Source organism: Protomyctophum bolini (assembly GCF_963924005.1).
Source record: "Protomyctophum bolini genome assembly, chromosome: 20".
NCBI classification, from domain to species: Eukaryota; Metazoa; Chordata; class Actinopteri; order Myctophiformes; family Myctophidae; genus Protomyctophum; species Protomyctophum bolini.
The window spans coordinates 15,031,995-15,049,713 of record NC_137881.1 but is presented as its reverse complement, the minus strand read 5'-3'; the positions used below and the strand labels follow the sequence as shown (position 1 = coordinate 15,049,713).

General features: G+C 43.9%; 2 protein-coding genes across 3 annotated transcripts in view; both read left to right on the top strand.

The window, feature by feature from the left end:
• Nucleotides 1-1,855, top strand: part of LOC308335808 (cysteine and histidine-rich domain-containing protein 1) — a 9,928-nt gene extending 8,073 nt beyond the window's left edge. For both annotated transcript variants that reach the window (XM_080793022.1, XM_080793021.1), the window contains exons 9-11: nt 305-424; nt 613-675; nt 830-1,855. In XM_080793022.1, coding sequence (XP_080649148.1) covers nt 305-424; nt 613-675; nt 830-1,273 — 627 coding nt within the window. In that variant the 3' untranslated portion in view covers nt 1,274-1,855. The remainder of the gene's footprint in view (nt 1-304; nt 425-612; nt 676-829) is intronic.
• A 5,156-nt stretch (nt 1,856-7,011) lies between these two features.
• On the top strand, nt 7,012-14,910 carry LOC308335218 (C-type lectin domain family 10 member A-like; the record flags this gene model as incomplete). The annotated part of the gene is made up of 5 exons (XM_080792229.1): nt 7,012-7,069; nt 11,335-11,427; nt 13,607-13,761; nt 13,911-14,020; nt 14,763-14,910. 5 exons carry the CDS (start codon nt 7,012-7,014, stop codon nt 14,908-14,910), a joined length of 564 nt encoding a protein of 187 aa, XP_080648355.1.
• Between the last annotated feature and the right edge of the window lie 2,809 nt (nt 14,911-17,719).

Here is a 17,719-nt window from a genome sequence, read left to right as displayed (position 1 = left end):
GTGTGTGTGTGTGTGTGTGTGTGTGTGTGTGTGTGTGTGGAGGCGGGGGTATTGGTATACATATATACTAGCGTGGACCAAATAGACAGACAAGTTTACATATATGACAAGATCCAGTCTAGGATTTGACATTTTAGATGTTAAGTTTAAGGATTAGAATTAAAGTTTAACACGATATATACATAGACTGCCAGTGTCAGTCACGCACTGCCAGTGTCAGTCACGCACCCCAACTACAATATTCGGTCATCCGTAAAATCCTTGTCCTTACAGGTATATAAATGTGTGTGTGTGTGTGTTGCAGGGCAAGAAGAAGGTGGCGTGCAGGTTCGACTGGCACCAGACGGGCAACACCGTCGTGGTGACCATCTATTCCAAGAACCCCAACCCAGCTCTGTCCTGCATAGAGGGAAACCGCACAATGGTGAGTACACGCACGCATGCACGCACGCATGCACACCTACACACCCACACACACACGTACACACGCACACACACCCACCCACACACACACACACACACACTGTGCTGATAATTGTCATGCTAATTAATAATTGCGATTAATAATTTAATTGTGTTTTTCTTTACGTTGAACATGATTTCTCTCTGCAGCTGTCCTGCCAAGTCCAATTTGAGGAGAACAAGGTCTTTACCAAGGAATTCCACTTTTGGGGGGTGAGTATCTAGAATGATGCACTTTATTTGCATTTTGTTCCATGCATAGAGAATTATGCTTCAATATTTTGCATTGAGGATAATCAGTTTAGTCTTAGTTTTGTTATTTAAAAAATGACAACGCCTCCCTCCCTCAATCCGTCCGTCCATCCAGGTGGTGGACATCAATAAGTGCTCCGTCAACATGGTCCCCTCCAAGACAGAGATAACGCTGCGCAAGGCCGACGCAGTGTCCTGGGCCAAGCTGGAGGACCCCAACCACAAGGCGGAGCCCGAGCCCACCGACACTGACGTGAACGAGGCCGCGGACGAGGCCGCCCGGCAGGCCGAGTGGGACATCGCCGACGACGACATCAGTGACTCAGACGAGGAGTGGGGCTACGACACCAAGATGAAGCCCGAGGAGGAGGCGTGGAGGAAGCAGCTGGACGAGCTGGATGGGAAGAAGAAGAAGAAGGACGAGGAGGAGGCGAGCGCCAAGAGGAAGGAGTCGCACTACGTGATCGAGAACGTGGTGGAGGACAAGAAGGCCGTAGTGGAGAAAGAGGAGCAGCGGGAGAAGGACAAGACCGACGACATGCCAGACCTGGAGGACTGAAGGGACAGACAGAGAGATGGAGGACAGAGAGACAGAGAGAGAGATGGAGGACTGGAATACAGACAGACAGACAGACAGCTATTTTCACTAGTTTGAGACATCAGATTTGTAATTTTATTGTCTCTCAAGCTAAAATGTTTGGGAACAACTGGTCTAATCTGATCCAATTTGGGAAACCCATTCTGTAAAAGGAAAAAAGAAAGAATATTATTATTTTGCCTCTTCGGGCATCGCCTCAGTTTTTGTGTAAAATCAGGAACTTCCCATTCTTAGTCCACTTCCTCCCGGGATGCTTGTTTAAGGCGGTGGTGCTGACAGGATCTGTCTTGAGAGATTAAATCTGATCCGACATTCAAAATGACAAGACACAAGACATGATGATACCACGTGACGTTAGTCAGTAGGTAGTAAAAATCAGCTGCTCACGAGCGTAGGGATTTATGAATGAAATGGGTAGGAGGAGGGGGTGAGCAGGGGAAGTCAAACCATTTCCTGACCGCTTCGCTTTATGCTTACATACTGTTCTGAAAATGCCTTAAATCACTACATGAACTGTTTTTTGTCACCAATAAAGCTTCAAAATGTGGAACCTTATAGAACTGTGATTTATTGACGACCAGAGTGTGTGGTAGGTAGGGTTGGGATGCCTATAGCGACGATACTGACTGGTCTGGAATTGTAATTGGATAGAATCCGCAAAGTCCACATAATTATCAGCTCTGACAGTGTGATTTTCGTCATTTTTTTCAAATCCTCAAAAATGATGAAAAACGGCGTGCTACAGTATGCCGTCCGAGATGGGCTATAGCCAATGGTCAAATTTTTTGAAAAACGAGGATTTGAAAGAAAGACGAAAATCACTCCGAGACCATGGGCTATAGTCCATTGTCTCGAGTGATTTATGTCTTTTTTTCAAATCCTCAAAAATGATGAAAAACGGCATGCTATACTATGCCGCCCGAGACCATGGGCTATAGTCCATTGTCATTGTCCATTGTTTTTCAAATCCTCAAAAATGAGGATGGCCGTTTTTAGCCCAATAAGTGTTTTTTTGCAAAACGAATGCTTGGAATGGATTAAGCATCATGAAAACCCCCCTAGTTTACTACCGGTATGCTATATAAAGCATGATGACATTTTGAATATTTTGCCTTCTATAGGTTGTTAATGGTATGGTCACATATTATGCCAATTACGAAAATTGCTCAACATATGCAAGTTAGCATCCGGCAGTTTCTAAATGCTGGGGACCCATACTAAACATTTATAACATAAAACGTTGGTGTACATGTCCGGGTTCACATTCTGGCTACTAGACTATCATACATTGTGTGGCGCCGTAGGAGGAGATGACCTACCTCGCCAGCAATGGACCACATTGAACCGCTTAAGAACTGGGGTTTGGGCGCTTCAATGTGTCGATGCAGAGGTGGGGATTGGCGGACAGTGCGGCATGTGAGTGCGGTGACCCTGAGCAGACCGCCGACCATATCATATACACCTGCCCCTTGTACAGACCGCCCTCGGAGGCCGGCCTCTTTGACCTGGGACCAGAGATGCGAGCGTGGCTCCACGACACCGAGTTGGAACTCTAACCTTACATGAAAGAAGAAGAAGACACATTGTGTGGCCTTCTAAAAACGTACTCTTTTGCACCTCCTAGAGGCGATTGCTGTAACAGAGCCAGTAATTAGTGTTTAGTCATTTCAGATGTGTTAGCTCAGCTCAATTGTTTCCAGCACACCTGAAACCCTAATTTGTTTGTAGGCTCATGCAGTTTGTTCATGTGAGACACAGAGGCAGAGCTCCTCTCCCCCTTTTCTTCTGTTGTGCCTTGGAAAGCCTTTGCTTGTGAGTTTTCAGTGTTTAATTCTTTGCATTTCTGTATTTTGTGTGCATTTAAATAATAATGTAATTCATGTTAATTTCATGATGCTGTAAAAATACTAAGCTAAGCTTAATGTAGCTTTTGTCATTATGCTAGACTACAGTAGCTTTTTGTCAACATGCACAGAGGTTATTGTATGCTGTAATTGATTATACATTTGTGCTGAAGTATGTTTTCTGACCAAGACATTGTATTGTTTATTGCAGTTTTAGGATGTAGGCTATAGCCTATCTCAGAGCTACTGAAAAAGATGATCGTCCCTGGGTGGACTCGAACCACCAACCTTTCGGTTAACAGCCGAACGCGCTAACCGGTTGCGCCACAGAGACCGTACCCATTCCTGTTTGATCATGTAAAGTCACTAAGTCAGTCATGTGACCATCCTGTCAACGAGTGAAAGTAAATTGTACGTTCTCTAGAGTAGATTGTATTTTTATTTACTTACTGTCTACTAGTAATGATTGTTGGAGGGTTTAGCTGCATGGGGACCATTAATGCTATGGACCAGAGCTAGGGGACCCCCTGGACGGCTGGACCTCACTCAAGGACACATGGGGACGTCCGACCCCTAGCTCTCTATGGATCAGAACTCGGGGCCGGGTCCTCAGACTCTACGTTGAGCACCAGTAAAGTCTACTTTATAAATGAATCTGTGAAAATGTATTTTCGCCTCCTGGGGGCGCTAGCCGCTAGCGCGCTGTTGTAGACAGTTCCTTCACACCCAGAAACTTGATCGGCATGAATCACAGCCAATCATCAGGGTTCCAGCCCCCTAGTGTTGAAATCACACGCCCGGCTAGCTCAGTCGGTAGAGCATGAGACTCTTAATCTCAGGGTCGTGGGTTCGAGCCCCACGTTGGGCGCTACATATTTTTCATTCATGACCGTGGCGTGACCAGAGCTCGTTCTGTAGCTCCATCTACAACACACAATTCAATTCAAAGGGCTTTATTAGCATGAGAAAAGTCATACATTGCCAAAGCACAATACAATCACAATCACATACACACATAGTGGTGGAAATTAACTATGTAGGCCTACATGTAGTAGTACATTTACTATAATTTACTGGAGTATTTCTATTTTATGGTATATTTGCCTCTGAGACCTAGGCTTAAATATTGTACTTTTACTCCACTATTATTGTCTCCACCAGGCCGAAGGCTGTTCACAGACGTCCGTCCGTCTGTGAACAGCTAATCTCTGTCACCATTGGCTTGATCGCAGCCATACTCTGCACACACACTCCCTGAATGCCAGAGCTGAACCTCTGCCCCACAGTTTTCACATTGGCCTCTTATAGCGCCACCAGGAGGCCGCTTTGTGCAAAACAAATGTTTTGACAGCACACCTACAGATTTTGTCCAAACATCACGCAAATTGGTACAAAGTCTCTCTAAAGCCATTCAACGAAACATGTCTTTCATATTTTTCAGACTCCATCCTGATTGGCTAAGATTGGCTTCCAAAGTTTGCAGGAGTGCTCCGTTTCAAACAAAATGCTGCAAATCATGAACACATTGTGTGATTTCCGTGAAATTTTGCACGCACAATACCAACTTAGCCTCATGGTGGCGCTATAACTGCACCGATCTGTGTAAAACCTTGTATGCACACTCCCTAGAGGCCAAGGAAAAACCTTTGCCTTTGCCAAACATCACACGCAGATCCTATCCTCCTGGTGGAGACCTGTGCCCAGAAGGGCACTTTTTCTAGTTTGAAAACTTTTGTTACTAGTTACTTTGTAGATTTAGTCTTAGTCCAGTTAGTAGTCTTAGTCGACTTTGTAGATTTTGATTGACTTGACTTCAATCTGCCATTTGAAAATGTCAGATCAAGCTCACATTGACCTTGACGATCTGCTATTTTGCTACCGTTTGAATTCCGGACTATTACTTGTAATAACAGATACTTTTACAGTTGACTTTTTCCTCTCCTTTTTATTTTGACCTCGGCTCTTAAGAGTCTACAAGAAATCCTGAAAATAACTGATCTACATAAGCTCACTCAAAGTCCTGTTTAGCCTTCAGCTGACGCGGTGACCGAATCGTTGAGGTAGAAGTGATAAAGTTTTTTTTTTAAATTAGGGGCACACGTCTCTATTTGCCATTGACAATGAAAGGGGAATTCAGGTCAAATGTCTGCAAAATCTTGTCCCCACACGTCTCAATATTTGCCATTGACAATGAAAGGAGAAATTAGGTAAAAATTCCACCAATTATGACATAAATGAAGCATCAAAACATTAAACGCCATTGACATTGAAGGGAAACTTTACGTCATATGTAGACGAGCAAATCGGCAAACCAATCGCATGTCGACGGTGGGAGTGCTTTGCCAATAAGGCAATAAGGGCGCTTGGCCAGAAGATATCAAAGCTCTACTGATTGTCCAGTATGAGATTATCCATGATGATGTACGATGACAAGAGTGTCACTTCACACGGGTGTGATTTGTTTTAATAAGGTTTATGAAAAACACCAAAGATTCAGCGCCCGACGTGGGACATTTGTAGAATCATGTCATGTCGAAGGAGAGCAGAGAGCAGAAAGCCCCCTAACACACACAGCTGTTTGCAGTTTGAGATTATATTACTAAAATTAGGAACAGCACCCCGACCCTGGGGTGCCTGGCAGCATTCTAAGAAAGACTTCGTTTTTACAGGCCTAATTGTAAATAACTCTGAGCATCTTACTGAGGGATCTCGCAGTGAGCCAGTTACCACAGTATCATCTTACACCTTCTGTGTGTCAGCCAATATACCGTAGCTGACAGTGACACTGGGTTGATGTACATATGTACAGATGTCCAGATCTGTCCAGATCTGATTCATCACATGTATGTACAGTACCTCTAGTTTGTTACGAGGTGGCACACTTTCCTATCTTTCAGAAACGCCACTTTCATGGTCTTCTGGTGGTATCTTTTTCACGAGAAAACATTGTAAATTGATTGACACTCATCAGCTCCTGAAATTAATTGGGGAGGAAAAACAAGAGATGTTTCCTGGGTGGGACAGGTTAAGGATTTAATCACAGATCTGTTAAGCAATGCTTAAAATTAAGTGGTGCAACACAGCTCGAATTAAAATAAAATCCTTGATTAACACTAGCTTTATGCATGCTATGATAACATTTTCACAGCCTGGTCACAGACAAATCAGACAACTCTAAAACCCATAGAATCACTTTACAAACAGACATTAAAAACAATTGGCCCAACCATTACCACCATTGCCATATAGTTCAAAAGTCCAATTTATTGAATTTTGACACTATTTAATTTGGCCAACTATTTGACCTTCAAATTCAACCTGAAGAGGTGGCTAAAAAAACAAATCAAATCTGTAATCATGAGTAATTATCTGCTCTATATATCACTGGTGTACTGGATGTACAGTCCCCTGAACCATGTTTATTTGTCATTTTTAAGAGCCTGCTCAGGGACTACAGATGGAAATAATTGAGCTTCTGGCTAACTCTGAGTCTGGCCCATTTACAGGGATGTGAAAACTGACGTGTAGATTAATGAGCATTGTCCCTGGTCAAATAATTAAAATGGAATACTGACACGCGTGTTTGTGTTCAAGTTTTGTGTTTGTGTTTCGAAGTCCACTGAGGGTCACTGACCGACGGAACACGATGCAACGATCATCACAACCGTCACATCTAGCAGAGAATCAAGACCTGATACCAGACACAAGACACCCCTGACCCACTGACCTACCAGATCTTCCAGACCTACCAGAGACATATCCTGACCCTCACACCAGATCTAGCAGACCTCACGTAGAGACGGAGAGTAGACCACATCGAGACGAACACGTCTTGAGGTCGAATCATCGTTCATCATGACGGAGACGGAATATCACGACGAAGCCGGAGACGAGAGTAGCTTCTGGAACAAAGGTGTGTGTGTGTGTGTGTGTGTGTGTGTGTGTGTGTGTGTGTGTCTGTGTGTGTGCGTGCACGCTGTATAGAGAGGCCCCACGGGCATTATGTTTGGATGACTATTCAGGACAGGAACCTCTTTTGGGGTTTAGTTAGTTGTTCCTATGTACAGTACATATCAACATAAATGTTTTGTAAAACAAAAAAATCTCAGAAAACTTGTTTGTCTATAACTGTAACTAAGTAGGCCTACATTTACTTAAAGTATACAATTTTGAGGTATTTGTTTACTTGAGTAAAATTTCCAGTAGTTTCACTTCTACTCCACTACATCTCAGATCCAAATATTGTACTTTTACTCCACTACAATTATTTGAAAACTTGAGTTTCTACTAGTTGCCTTTTTGGATTTGGATTATTTCACACCAATATAACCTTCATACTTTTACTTTTATACTTGTTTAGCTGTAGTTATACATTGCTGTATTGATACTTTTAGATATGCGAGTACATTTCCCACCATTGAATAGGCTATGTTTGGATTCTCATTAAGTGAATGTATGGGGCAGCTTTCTAGGCACTATACTATAGGCAGTATTTGGAGTTGCATCATCATGACCAGTAAAAGCACACCGTCCAAAAGCTGGACTTTAAGACCGTAAACTGGCCTGACCCCGTCAACCCCATACTGTACATGTTGACACGCCAGCTGACACAAAACACTGGAATAAATATGTTGTAATGTTGGTGATGACCGCACTACAGTTCTGCCACCAGCAGGATATGAACGTGGTATAAATGCATATACTAAATTATATAATATGGATGAACTCTATATGCATTTTACTTTATACTGTTTTTCATAATTTGTTGTTTTACTGATTCTGCTTGCAGACAGAAAATAAAGGGCTAATTGAACACATGTGTGTGTGTGTGTGTGTGTGTGTGTGTGTGTGTGTGTGTGTGTGTGTGGACTCTCGCAGCATCATGCTAACACTGTGTGTGTGTGTGTGTGTGTGTGTGTGTGTGTGTGTGTGTGTGTGTGTGTGTGTGTGTGTGTGCGCGCGCTCTCGCATGAGACGTGCGTGCATGCAGACTCTCGCAGCAACAGGTTACAGGTGTTGTCCATGAGATGGAGGGTCAGAGAGGTTCTACTTCCTGTCATCGCTGCTGTTGTCATCCTGTCAATCATCATCAGTCTGGCTGTCAGCAGTGAGTATACACCATTGACTGAAAAACGTGATTGTGCGCGCTCATTAATACAGTTAAAAGGTAGAGAGAGAAGAGCATAAAGTGCATAACATGACAAAGTGAGTGCGTAATGCATAATAGTTCATCATGGGTGCATGTATGTATGTATGTACGACTAGACTATAACAAAATTAGTCCCTATTAGAGCACATATCAGTTCAGACTGTGCAACAAAACTTAACTCTTGTTCAGCAGTCTGATTGCTGACAAGTAAAAGCTGCTCAAGAGTCTGGTAGTACAGCTCACAAATCACGATGCTCCTGACTGGAATTGTATCTGTTTCTTGGGCGTCCCTTATTATGAACACCAGAGACCTGACCAGCAACCGTATACCGCCAAGTCCACAACGACCTAACTTCTCATATGATTACATTTATACACTGTAGTATAGCAGACAGCTCTCTTCACCAAATGCAACATCATGTCACCGTGTGTGTGTGTGTGTGTGTGTGTGTGTGTGTGTGTGTGTGTGTGTGTGTGTGTGTGTGTGTGTGTGTGTGTGTGCGCGTGCGCGCGTGTTTGCATTCCAGATGCTAGAACAGCAAACCGTTTGTCAGCGCTGGAGGAAACTCTTTCCCATGCAAACGAGACCCTGACCTCCTCCATGAGCCTGAGCACAGGTCGAAGGTCGCACGCACGCACGCACACACTATCACTATCATTACAGTAACCTGGTATTGGTTCCAAACTGGCGTGTGATCCCGTCTAGGCCACAGGCAAAAAAAACAAAAAAACACTCTGGTTCCGTTTTTTTGTTGTTCACTGCTTTGTTTTGGTTCCCTAAAACCCCACATGAATAGAGTACAACTAGTAGTTTAGTCTCACCAGTCGCTACGAGTTGAAATGAAAAATGGATACACCAAACAAACTATTCCTATAAGCTGCTAAACTACGCAACAACAAGGGTTCTATTGGGTTCTAACTGTGACATCATATATCAGTCTTAACCAGCCATGTTAGTCCCCTAACCTCATATCAGTCTTAACCAGCCACATAAGTCCCCTATAACCTCATATGAGTCTTAACCGGTCACGTAATTCCCCTAACCTCATATCAGTCTTAACCAGCCACGTAAGTCCCCTAACCTCATATCAGTCTTAACCGGCCACGTAAGTCCCCTAACCTCATATCAGTCTTAACCGGCCACGTAAGTCCTCTAACCTCATATCAGTCTTAACCGGCCACGTAAGTCCTCTAACCTCATATCAGTCTTAACCGGCCACGTAAGTCCCCTAACCTCATATCAGTTTTAACCAGCCACGTAAGTCCCCTAACCTCATATCAGTCTTAACCGGCCACGTATAGTCAGTTGACAACGCATCCGTTTTTAATTATGATGCCCTTCGCGGGGAATTATTTTGGATCCGGTTCCGGTTTGGTGGTCTGATGATGAAAAAAAACAGTGACTGCAATTTCTGCTCCGAACCGGATCAGGAACCAGAAAATGGTATTGTTCCCAGCTATTAATGGAAGGAGAATACCAGCACTAGTCCTTTAAGGCACTTTATTATTTAATCTTTACATGGGAAGGTATGCTGCAAGCAGCAACACAACGAACGCGTTTCGGCCGGGGGCCGCGTTGTAAATGCTGTAAACATTTAAAAAGTGTTTCCTGACCGTGCACCCGGTAAAATGTTCAAAGAGACTGAGATAGCTGGAGTTGTGCGTGCTTCTTCCTTTCGAAAATGTCCCAGCTATTAATCCCAGACTAGTATAGAGGTAGTTAAAATGGTATTGATCCCAGGCTATACTGAGCAGAATGTTGAGGTTAGTTAGCTCTTTTCTTTGAAAGGCCTCTAATTATGCACATGTTCTTTATTGTATTGTAATTGTGTGTGTGTGTGTGTGTGTGTGTGTGTGTGTGTGTGTGTGTGTGTGTGTGTGTGCGCGCGTGCAGGTGCATTAAAGGAGATCCACCGCATGCAGTTCGCTGTTGAGAGCAACAAAGACCAGCTGGCATCAGGTCCGTCCCACTAACATGTCCCCCATAGAAACTAGTGGTGGTCCCAGGTCTGTCACACTAACATGACGCTCGGTGGCAAACCTCGCACCGGAAGTTCAATGAAATAAATTTTGAACGAATGCGACGTTTGTCATATAATCGGTTCAGGAAAATAAAAGACATATATAACACATTATTGTCTGCTGTGTTGCTTTTCGATATGTACACTGTGCAATTTTATAGTTAGAGGTATCTTAACTAAGAGTATTTCGTTTCTGAACGTGCCAAGTATAGCGAGGCTGTCCACCGTTTCCTGCCTGGCAACCAAATCTCGCGATACCTGCGAGAGAGGAACGATACCTGCCGCAGTTTAAGATGCCTCAATAAAATGATGTACCGTGCACATCGAAAAGCAAGTGATTAGAAAGCAACCTGTGATATGTCTTCTTTTATATTCCTGAACCAATGATAAAGGTCTCATCCATCCATCCATCTATCCATCCATCTTTAACCGCTTATCCGTAGTGGGTCGCGGGGGCAACAGCTCCACCAGAGAGCTCCAGACATTATAGTGACTTCCTCCTGGGGGATCCCGAGACGTTCCAAGGCCAGTGAGTCGATGTAATCCCTCCATCTGCGCCTTGGTCTGCCCCGGGGTCTCCTCCCAGTGGGACCTGCATCGAGGACCTCCCTAGGGAGACGCCCGAGAGGCATCCTAACCAGATGCCCGAACCACCTAAGCTGGCTCCTTTCCAGGCGAAGGAGCAGCGGCTCTACTCTGAGTCTCTCCCGTGGGACTGAACTTCTCACCCTATCTCTAAGGGAGATGCCAGCCGTCGGAGAAAACTCAAAGGTCTCAATCGTTCATAAATAATGTTTGTTTGGTCCAGCCGGCTCCATCCACTGCCATGATGAATCTCATTTAACTCATCCACTGCTATGTATTTCATCAAACTTCAGGTGCGAGATTTGCCACAGAGGAGTGTCACACATGGCACATCCCCACCCAGCATCCAGTCACGTCACTTCACGTCTCATCTGTTCCTTATGGCATAATTGTGACCTGTGTTTGTTGTGATGTTGTTTTCAGTGGCGGATGCGCTGACCCGTCTGTCTGTTCTGGACCTTCTGAGTAGAACGGTTGCCAACCTCAAATGTTCCATGGAACGACTCGTACACAACCGTATGTATAACAAACACACACACACACACACACACACACACACACACACACACACACGCATGCACACGCACGCACGCACACACACACACACACACACACACACACACACGCATGCACGCGCACACGCACGCACGCATGCGCACACGCACGCACAGGTTTGGCATTCATCAAGGGTCCTGGAAAAATAGTTGGCTATGCAATGTTTTTGGCTATTGATTTTGTTACCAGAAATATGTAACGCCAAAAGTGCCGGTTCTAGGCCTTTTGAGGCCCTAGGCAACATATTATACAGAGCCCAAAATGTTTATAAACAAATCACAAATGTTTATAAACAAATCACAAATGTTTATAAACAAATCACAAATGTTTATAAACAAATACCAAAATGTTTATAAACAAATCCCAAATCCCTTGGTCCTACCCCCCCGACCATGAGACTTACTACAGGTAAACTGGTAGTGGTCCTACCCCCCCCCCCCCATGAGACTTACAAATCCCAAATGTTTATAAACAAATCCCAAATGTTTGTAAACAAATCCCAAATGTTTATAAACAAATCCCAAATGTTTATAAACAAATCCCAAAATGTTTATAAACAAATCACAAATGTTTATAAACAAATCACAAATGTGTATAAACAAATACCAAAATGTTTATAAACAAATCCCAAATCCCTTGGTCCTACCCCCCCGACCATGAGACTTACTACAGGTCAACTGGTAGTGGTCCTACCCCCCCCCATGAGACTTACAAATCCCAAATGTTTATAAACAAATCCCAAATGTTTGTAAACAAATCCCAAATGTTTATAAACAAATCCCAAAATGTTTATAAATAAATCACAAATGTTTATAAACAAATCACAAATGTTTATAAACAAATACCAGGGGTCAGTACGGGAGGTCCCAGGTGAGGAAACACCCCTACCAAAAGTCAAAAAAGATTCTTCTAACCACTTTAAAAGTTTAAGAAATCAACTCAGAATGTTTTAAAACATTTTTTTGAAAATCGGACATTAACTGGCTGGCATACTGTTCTGGGAGGTCCCAAATAGATGACCCCCCCAGAAACGGGGTGGGGGTCGGGAAAATTTGAACCCCATCATTTTCTCATAGTTTGGACTCTATAGAACCAAGATCTGCAAAAGAAAATCAATTCAATTTTAGCACAAAAATCCTACGGGAGCTGTTTTTTTGACGCCTCGTACCACACTAATTGTTGCACAGATTATTGCGCTGAATGATTGTTATATATAGGACTGGAAATTGAGTTAAATATTCTGGAAAAAACACCCTGACACTAGCATGGCCAGATGTCCCCCTTTGCGTGGGCCAGTCCACGCAAAGGGCTTAGGCGGAGGGTGTGTAGAGTCCAGGACACAGGGGTGAAAAATGCGTTTCAAAATCGTGAGATAAAAAATATTTAAATAAAAAGAGACATAAGATGGGCATTTTAAAACAAAATGTGAGACGTCAGAGGGGTTTAATAACAAAATGTATAGGCAATATTAGGCCCATGGTCCAATATGACATCAAGGCATTTAAATAACATCTTAAGAATTAGGCCTAATACATTGCTATAACGCCGCCCCGTCCCACTTGTCCCACACAAGCAATAATTCTGTCCCTCAAACAGTTTGGATCTGGTCACCGGACACACACATTGGGTGCAGTGCAGTGTTTTTGGCAGCACATTTAGATTTTAGTTTTAGTAGTAGTCTCTTGAATGGTTTTCACATTTTTGTCACCTGGAATGTTTTAGTGTTAAGCATAGTTTTAGTCGACTAAAATGTGTTTTGGCGGGCCTTGATGCCGTCGTAATGGCTGATTTTACACAAATAGCCGATCTACAAGCTCACAACGCGTCACAGCGCGACTCGCTGTGAGCTTGTAGATCTGCTATTTTCAGCATGCAACTAATTGTAAAATGACTTATACTGGATCTCTTGTCCACTAGTCTCATTACATTTTAGTCTAGTTTGTATTTGTTGACAAAATTGTCAAGTTCAGTCTTAGTTTTAATTTAGTTTTCGTAAGTGGAAAAAGTTAGTCGACGAACATTTTTCGGCTTGGTTTTAGTCGACGAAAACAACACTGGTGCAGCGAGACTTTGAACTGGGAACCCTTGAATACTTGCCTGCGTGCGTGCGTGCGTTTCATGCGTGCGTGTGTGTGTATAGGTACGGTGGTCGCGGGGTGTTGCCCATTGGACTGGGAGACACATGACCACAGCTGCTACTACTATTCGACGGTGGGACGGAGCTGGCATGACTCCAGAGACTGGTGCTCCAATCAGGAAGCTCACCTGATCATCATCAACACGCCCGAGGAGTGGGTGAGAGATGTCTGTCTGTCTGTCTGTCTGTCTGTCTGTCTGTCTGTCTGTCTGTCTGTCTGTCTGTCTGTCTGTCTGTCTGTCTGTCTGTCTGTTCTGTCTTATAGCTCTCTCTCTCTCTCTCTCTCTCTCTCTCTCTCTCTCTCCAGAACTACGTCACACAAAGATTAGGCCACTCCTACCACTGGGTGGGGCTGTCAGACGAAAGGACCGGCAAATGGGAATGGGTCAACCAGACGCCATACACCATGAACCGCAGGTGTGTGCGTGTGGGTGTGTGTTCTTTGCTCTGATTTCACCTCTTATGACATTTAGTCGTCTGAAACTAGACACTAAAACATTCCAAGTGACTCAAATGTGACTAAAACCAAATGAAAACTATTCAAGGGACTATGACTAAAAATAAAAATTGAATTTGCTGCCAAAAACAACACTGTTTCCAACAACTGCAGGCCATTTTCTTCGACGATAGAGTCTAGTTTCGGAGTCTCAAGCAAACTTTAGCTGCGAGAGGCACTGCCGAGCGGGGCCGTCCATACCCGGGCAAATTCCAATACCCAAAATCTCGGCCACTCGCTCACTCACACTCTGTTACTCCAGCCTGGCTGTGTTATTGTGAAATTGGTGGGCTGCTAAAATATGTGACCATCTTGTGGACTTCACATAACTTACGGCGGGGCTCCACCGGGCGCATTGCGTCAAAAAACTAACCGGGGCAATTTGAATGTAGTCACGCAACGCGGGCAGTGGAGCCACCCACCCTTCATTGATTAAAAAGGGAACATTCCCTGACGGTGACGGAGACGCGACGCTGACGCGCCCGGTGGAGCCCCGGTGTAACATGGAGGTCTTTAAATATGTGGCCTAGATACAGCTGTTGAACTCTGCTAATAAACAAACTGCAACGATTTATGTTCGGACACTGACATTACAGAGGAAGGGGGAGACGGGGCAAGACAAGCTACAAATTAACTAGGTCACTTCCTGTTTCCTGTTTCCAGACACTGGATGCCCGGCCAACCAGATAAGTGGGAGTTGCACGGCTTTGGCGGGACCGAGGACTGTGCTCATTACCATAGCAACGGAAGATTGAACGACCTGCACTGTTCAACCAGGTTGAAATTTATCTGTCAGAAACACAGCAACTAACACACGCACGCACGCACGCACACACGCACGCACGCACACACACAGTCACACTCAATCAGTCACTCACACAGTCACACAGTCACTCACACAATCAGTCACACACACAGTCACTCAATCAGTCACTCACACAATCAGTCACACACACAGTCACTCAATCAGTCACTCACACAGTCACACAGTCACACAGTCACTCACACAATCAGTCACACACACAGTCACTCAATCAGTCACTCACACAGTCAATCATGTACACGCATGTGTCAAGAACCCCCAAATGTAATTGGTTGTAAGTAATTGTAAGTATTTGGCCACGGACCACCATCCGATTTTTTTTGTGTTCTTTTTGTAACATTGCGCTTGCTGTGAGCTTGTATCTGCTACTTTTCAAATAGCCAAAATATACATAGTGATTGTAACTCATTGTACTGGACACGACATACCAAAGCCTACACGGGTTGTGCAGTCGACACGCTGTGATTGGCCAGTCGCTGTGATTGACAACCTAACCCTAACCTCAATAAAACTATACCTAAACCTAACCCTAACCTTAACCTCAGTCAACTTAACTTGCCCGGGGGCGTGGTTATAAGCACAACCCGTGTAGAATAGAATAGACTTTTATTTGTCATTGCACACAAAGCATACATCTGAGCATACAACGACATTTCTAGGGAGCTCCCACATAACCGTAGTACATAAAAACACTAACATAACACGTAACATACAACACAGAGTAAAGTGCATGGTGAAATTTAAAGTTCATGATGGATGAAAAAGGAACCAATAAGTCATATATAAGTCAAGAGTGCATGATGCATATGAGGGGACAGTCAATGCTCATTTAGTGATCGATCCTTTAGCAGTCTGACTGCGTAGGGGAAAAAGCTGTTTGTCAATCTTGAGCTACTAGCACGGATGGACTGGTATCTCCTCCCTGAGGGAAGGAGGTGAAAGAGATGACATGCTGGGTATGACTGGTCTCTGATGATACGGTGGGAGAGGCCGAGGCAGCGGGAGGTGAAGACGGAGGTGATAGATGGTAGAGGGGACCCGATGATCCTACCTGCCGCCTTCACCACCCTCTGTAGGGCCACCTGCTCTGCCTTTGTGCTTTTCCAATCACTGAAGCGATGTTAGTGCTCCAGGACAGGGTCTCACTCACACTGAGACCCAGGAACTTGAACTCTGTGACCACCTCTACTGCCTCGTTGTTAATGAGTCCGACCTTGACTTCCTAAAGTCCACTATAATCTCCCTTGTCTTCTTTATGTTGAGCTGCAGATTGTTATTAGCACACCAAGCTGTCAGACCTTCCACCTCTCTCCGATAGGCAGACTCATCATTGTTCCTTATGAGCCCCACAACTGTGGTGTCATCTGCAAATTTTATGATGTGATTGGAGGGGAAGGAGGGAGAACAGTCATGTGTGAGCAGGGTGTATAATAGTGGGCTAAGCACGCACCCCTGTATGTTGCGTACTGGCCAGACTATAGTATGGTCTGGTTTTCCAGACTATGGGGACCCCCTGGAACCCTGGGGCTGTGTTACATTATGCCTTTAACGCTTCACAACGTTCCATATCGCTACACCTCGTCTCTAAATGTGTGGTTATGTCTGTATTTGTGATGTCACAGTGACAGTTTGTCCATCCAATTTGTGCGCTCCAATAAAATGTATGTATTTGCCTGTGAATCTTTGCGTTTACTCATTATCCCCACGTATATATGCACAGTCGTGGAAAAAGTACTCACATGTTTTACTTAAAGGAGAATTCCATACCAGAAGGCTTTCTTACCTTTATCTGTAGTTCTTACGTCCTCACCAAAGAGGTCCAGGTGTTGTTTGTGTTTGTGCAAAAGCGCGTTATTGGCTATTTCCCCTACCATAAGCCCTCAATTAATTGAATTGAATTGCATTGATGGGGCATTGGGGTGTTGTGCTAATTTGCTTATTTCCATCGCTCAAAAACCCACTTCATAATGTACCAACTCTTCATAATGTAAATAGTACCCCAAGCGGCACACTTTACTACTTATTTCGATGGAAATAAGCGAATTAGTACAAAAACCCAACCCCCATTGAGGGCTTATATTAGGGGAAATAGCCAATAATCAAAATGTACTTGAGTAAAAGTAATAAAGTATTGGTATAAAGGTATCAAAATGTACAAGCTAATAGAAGCGGCAGGCTTTCTATTCCTGAAAAGTTTCAATGTGATAATGGAAGCCATTGTTCTCACGATAATACAAATCAAATATTTAAATATATATATTTACATAGTTTTCAAAAAAGATCCGCCTAATGATGATGTCACCGGTGGGTGGACGGGTTCCTGAACTGCCCAGTGCCCACAGCCCTCCCATGAGACAGACAAATGTGGCATTTTTATCATGAACATTAGTGACTAGTGAGGAGTCGGGTAGGTTGAAAAGTGGTGAAGTGGCTGGCCACCAGGGGGAGAAATTTCCCCCATTGCTCCCACCTAAATTTTCCTGTTTTAAAGTTAGATTTCGTCCCCAAGGAGCCCTTTGCAGGGCCTAAAACCCAGTACCGCGCAGTCCAGTTTCCCTGAAGGGCCCCTGAGGGCCCAAGGGCCTGGGCTAATGGGACCATTGTAATGTAACAGCTCTGAATGATACACATCATTTATATTATGTTCCCTTTCAACTGTACATACATGATTTTGTTTTGATTGTAATTGCTTTTGGTTTGGCAACGTTACGTTGAAGTTTGAACGACCTTTCAAGCAAGCCTAGGCTATATGTGGAACGAATTAAGACGGAATAAATAAATATGAAGCAGGAATAAA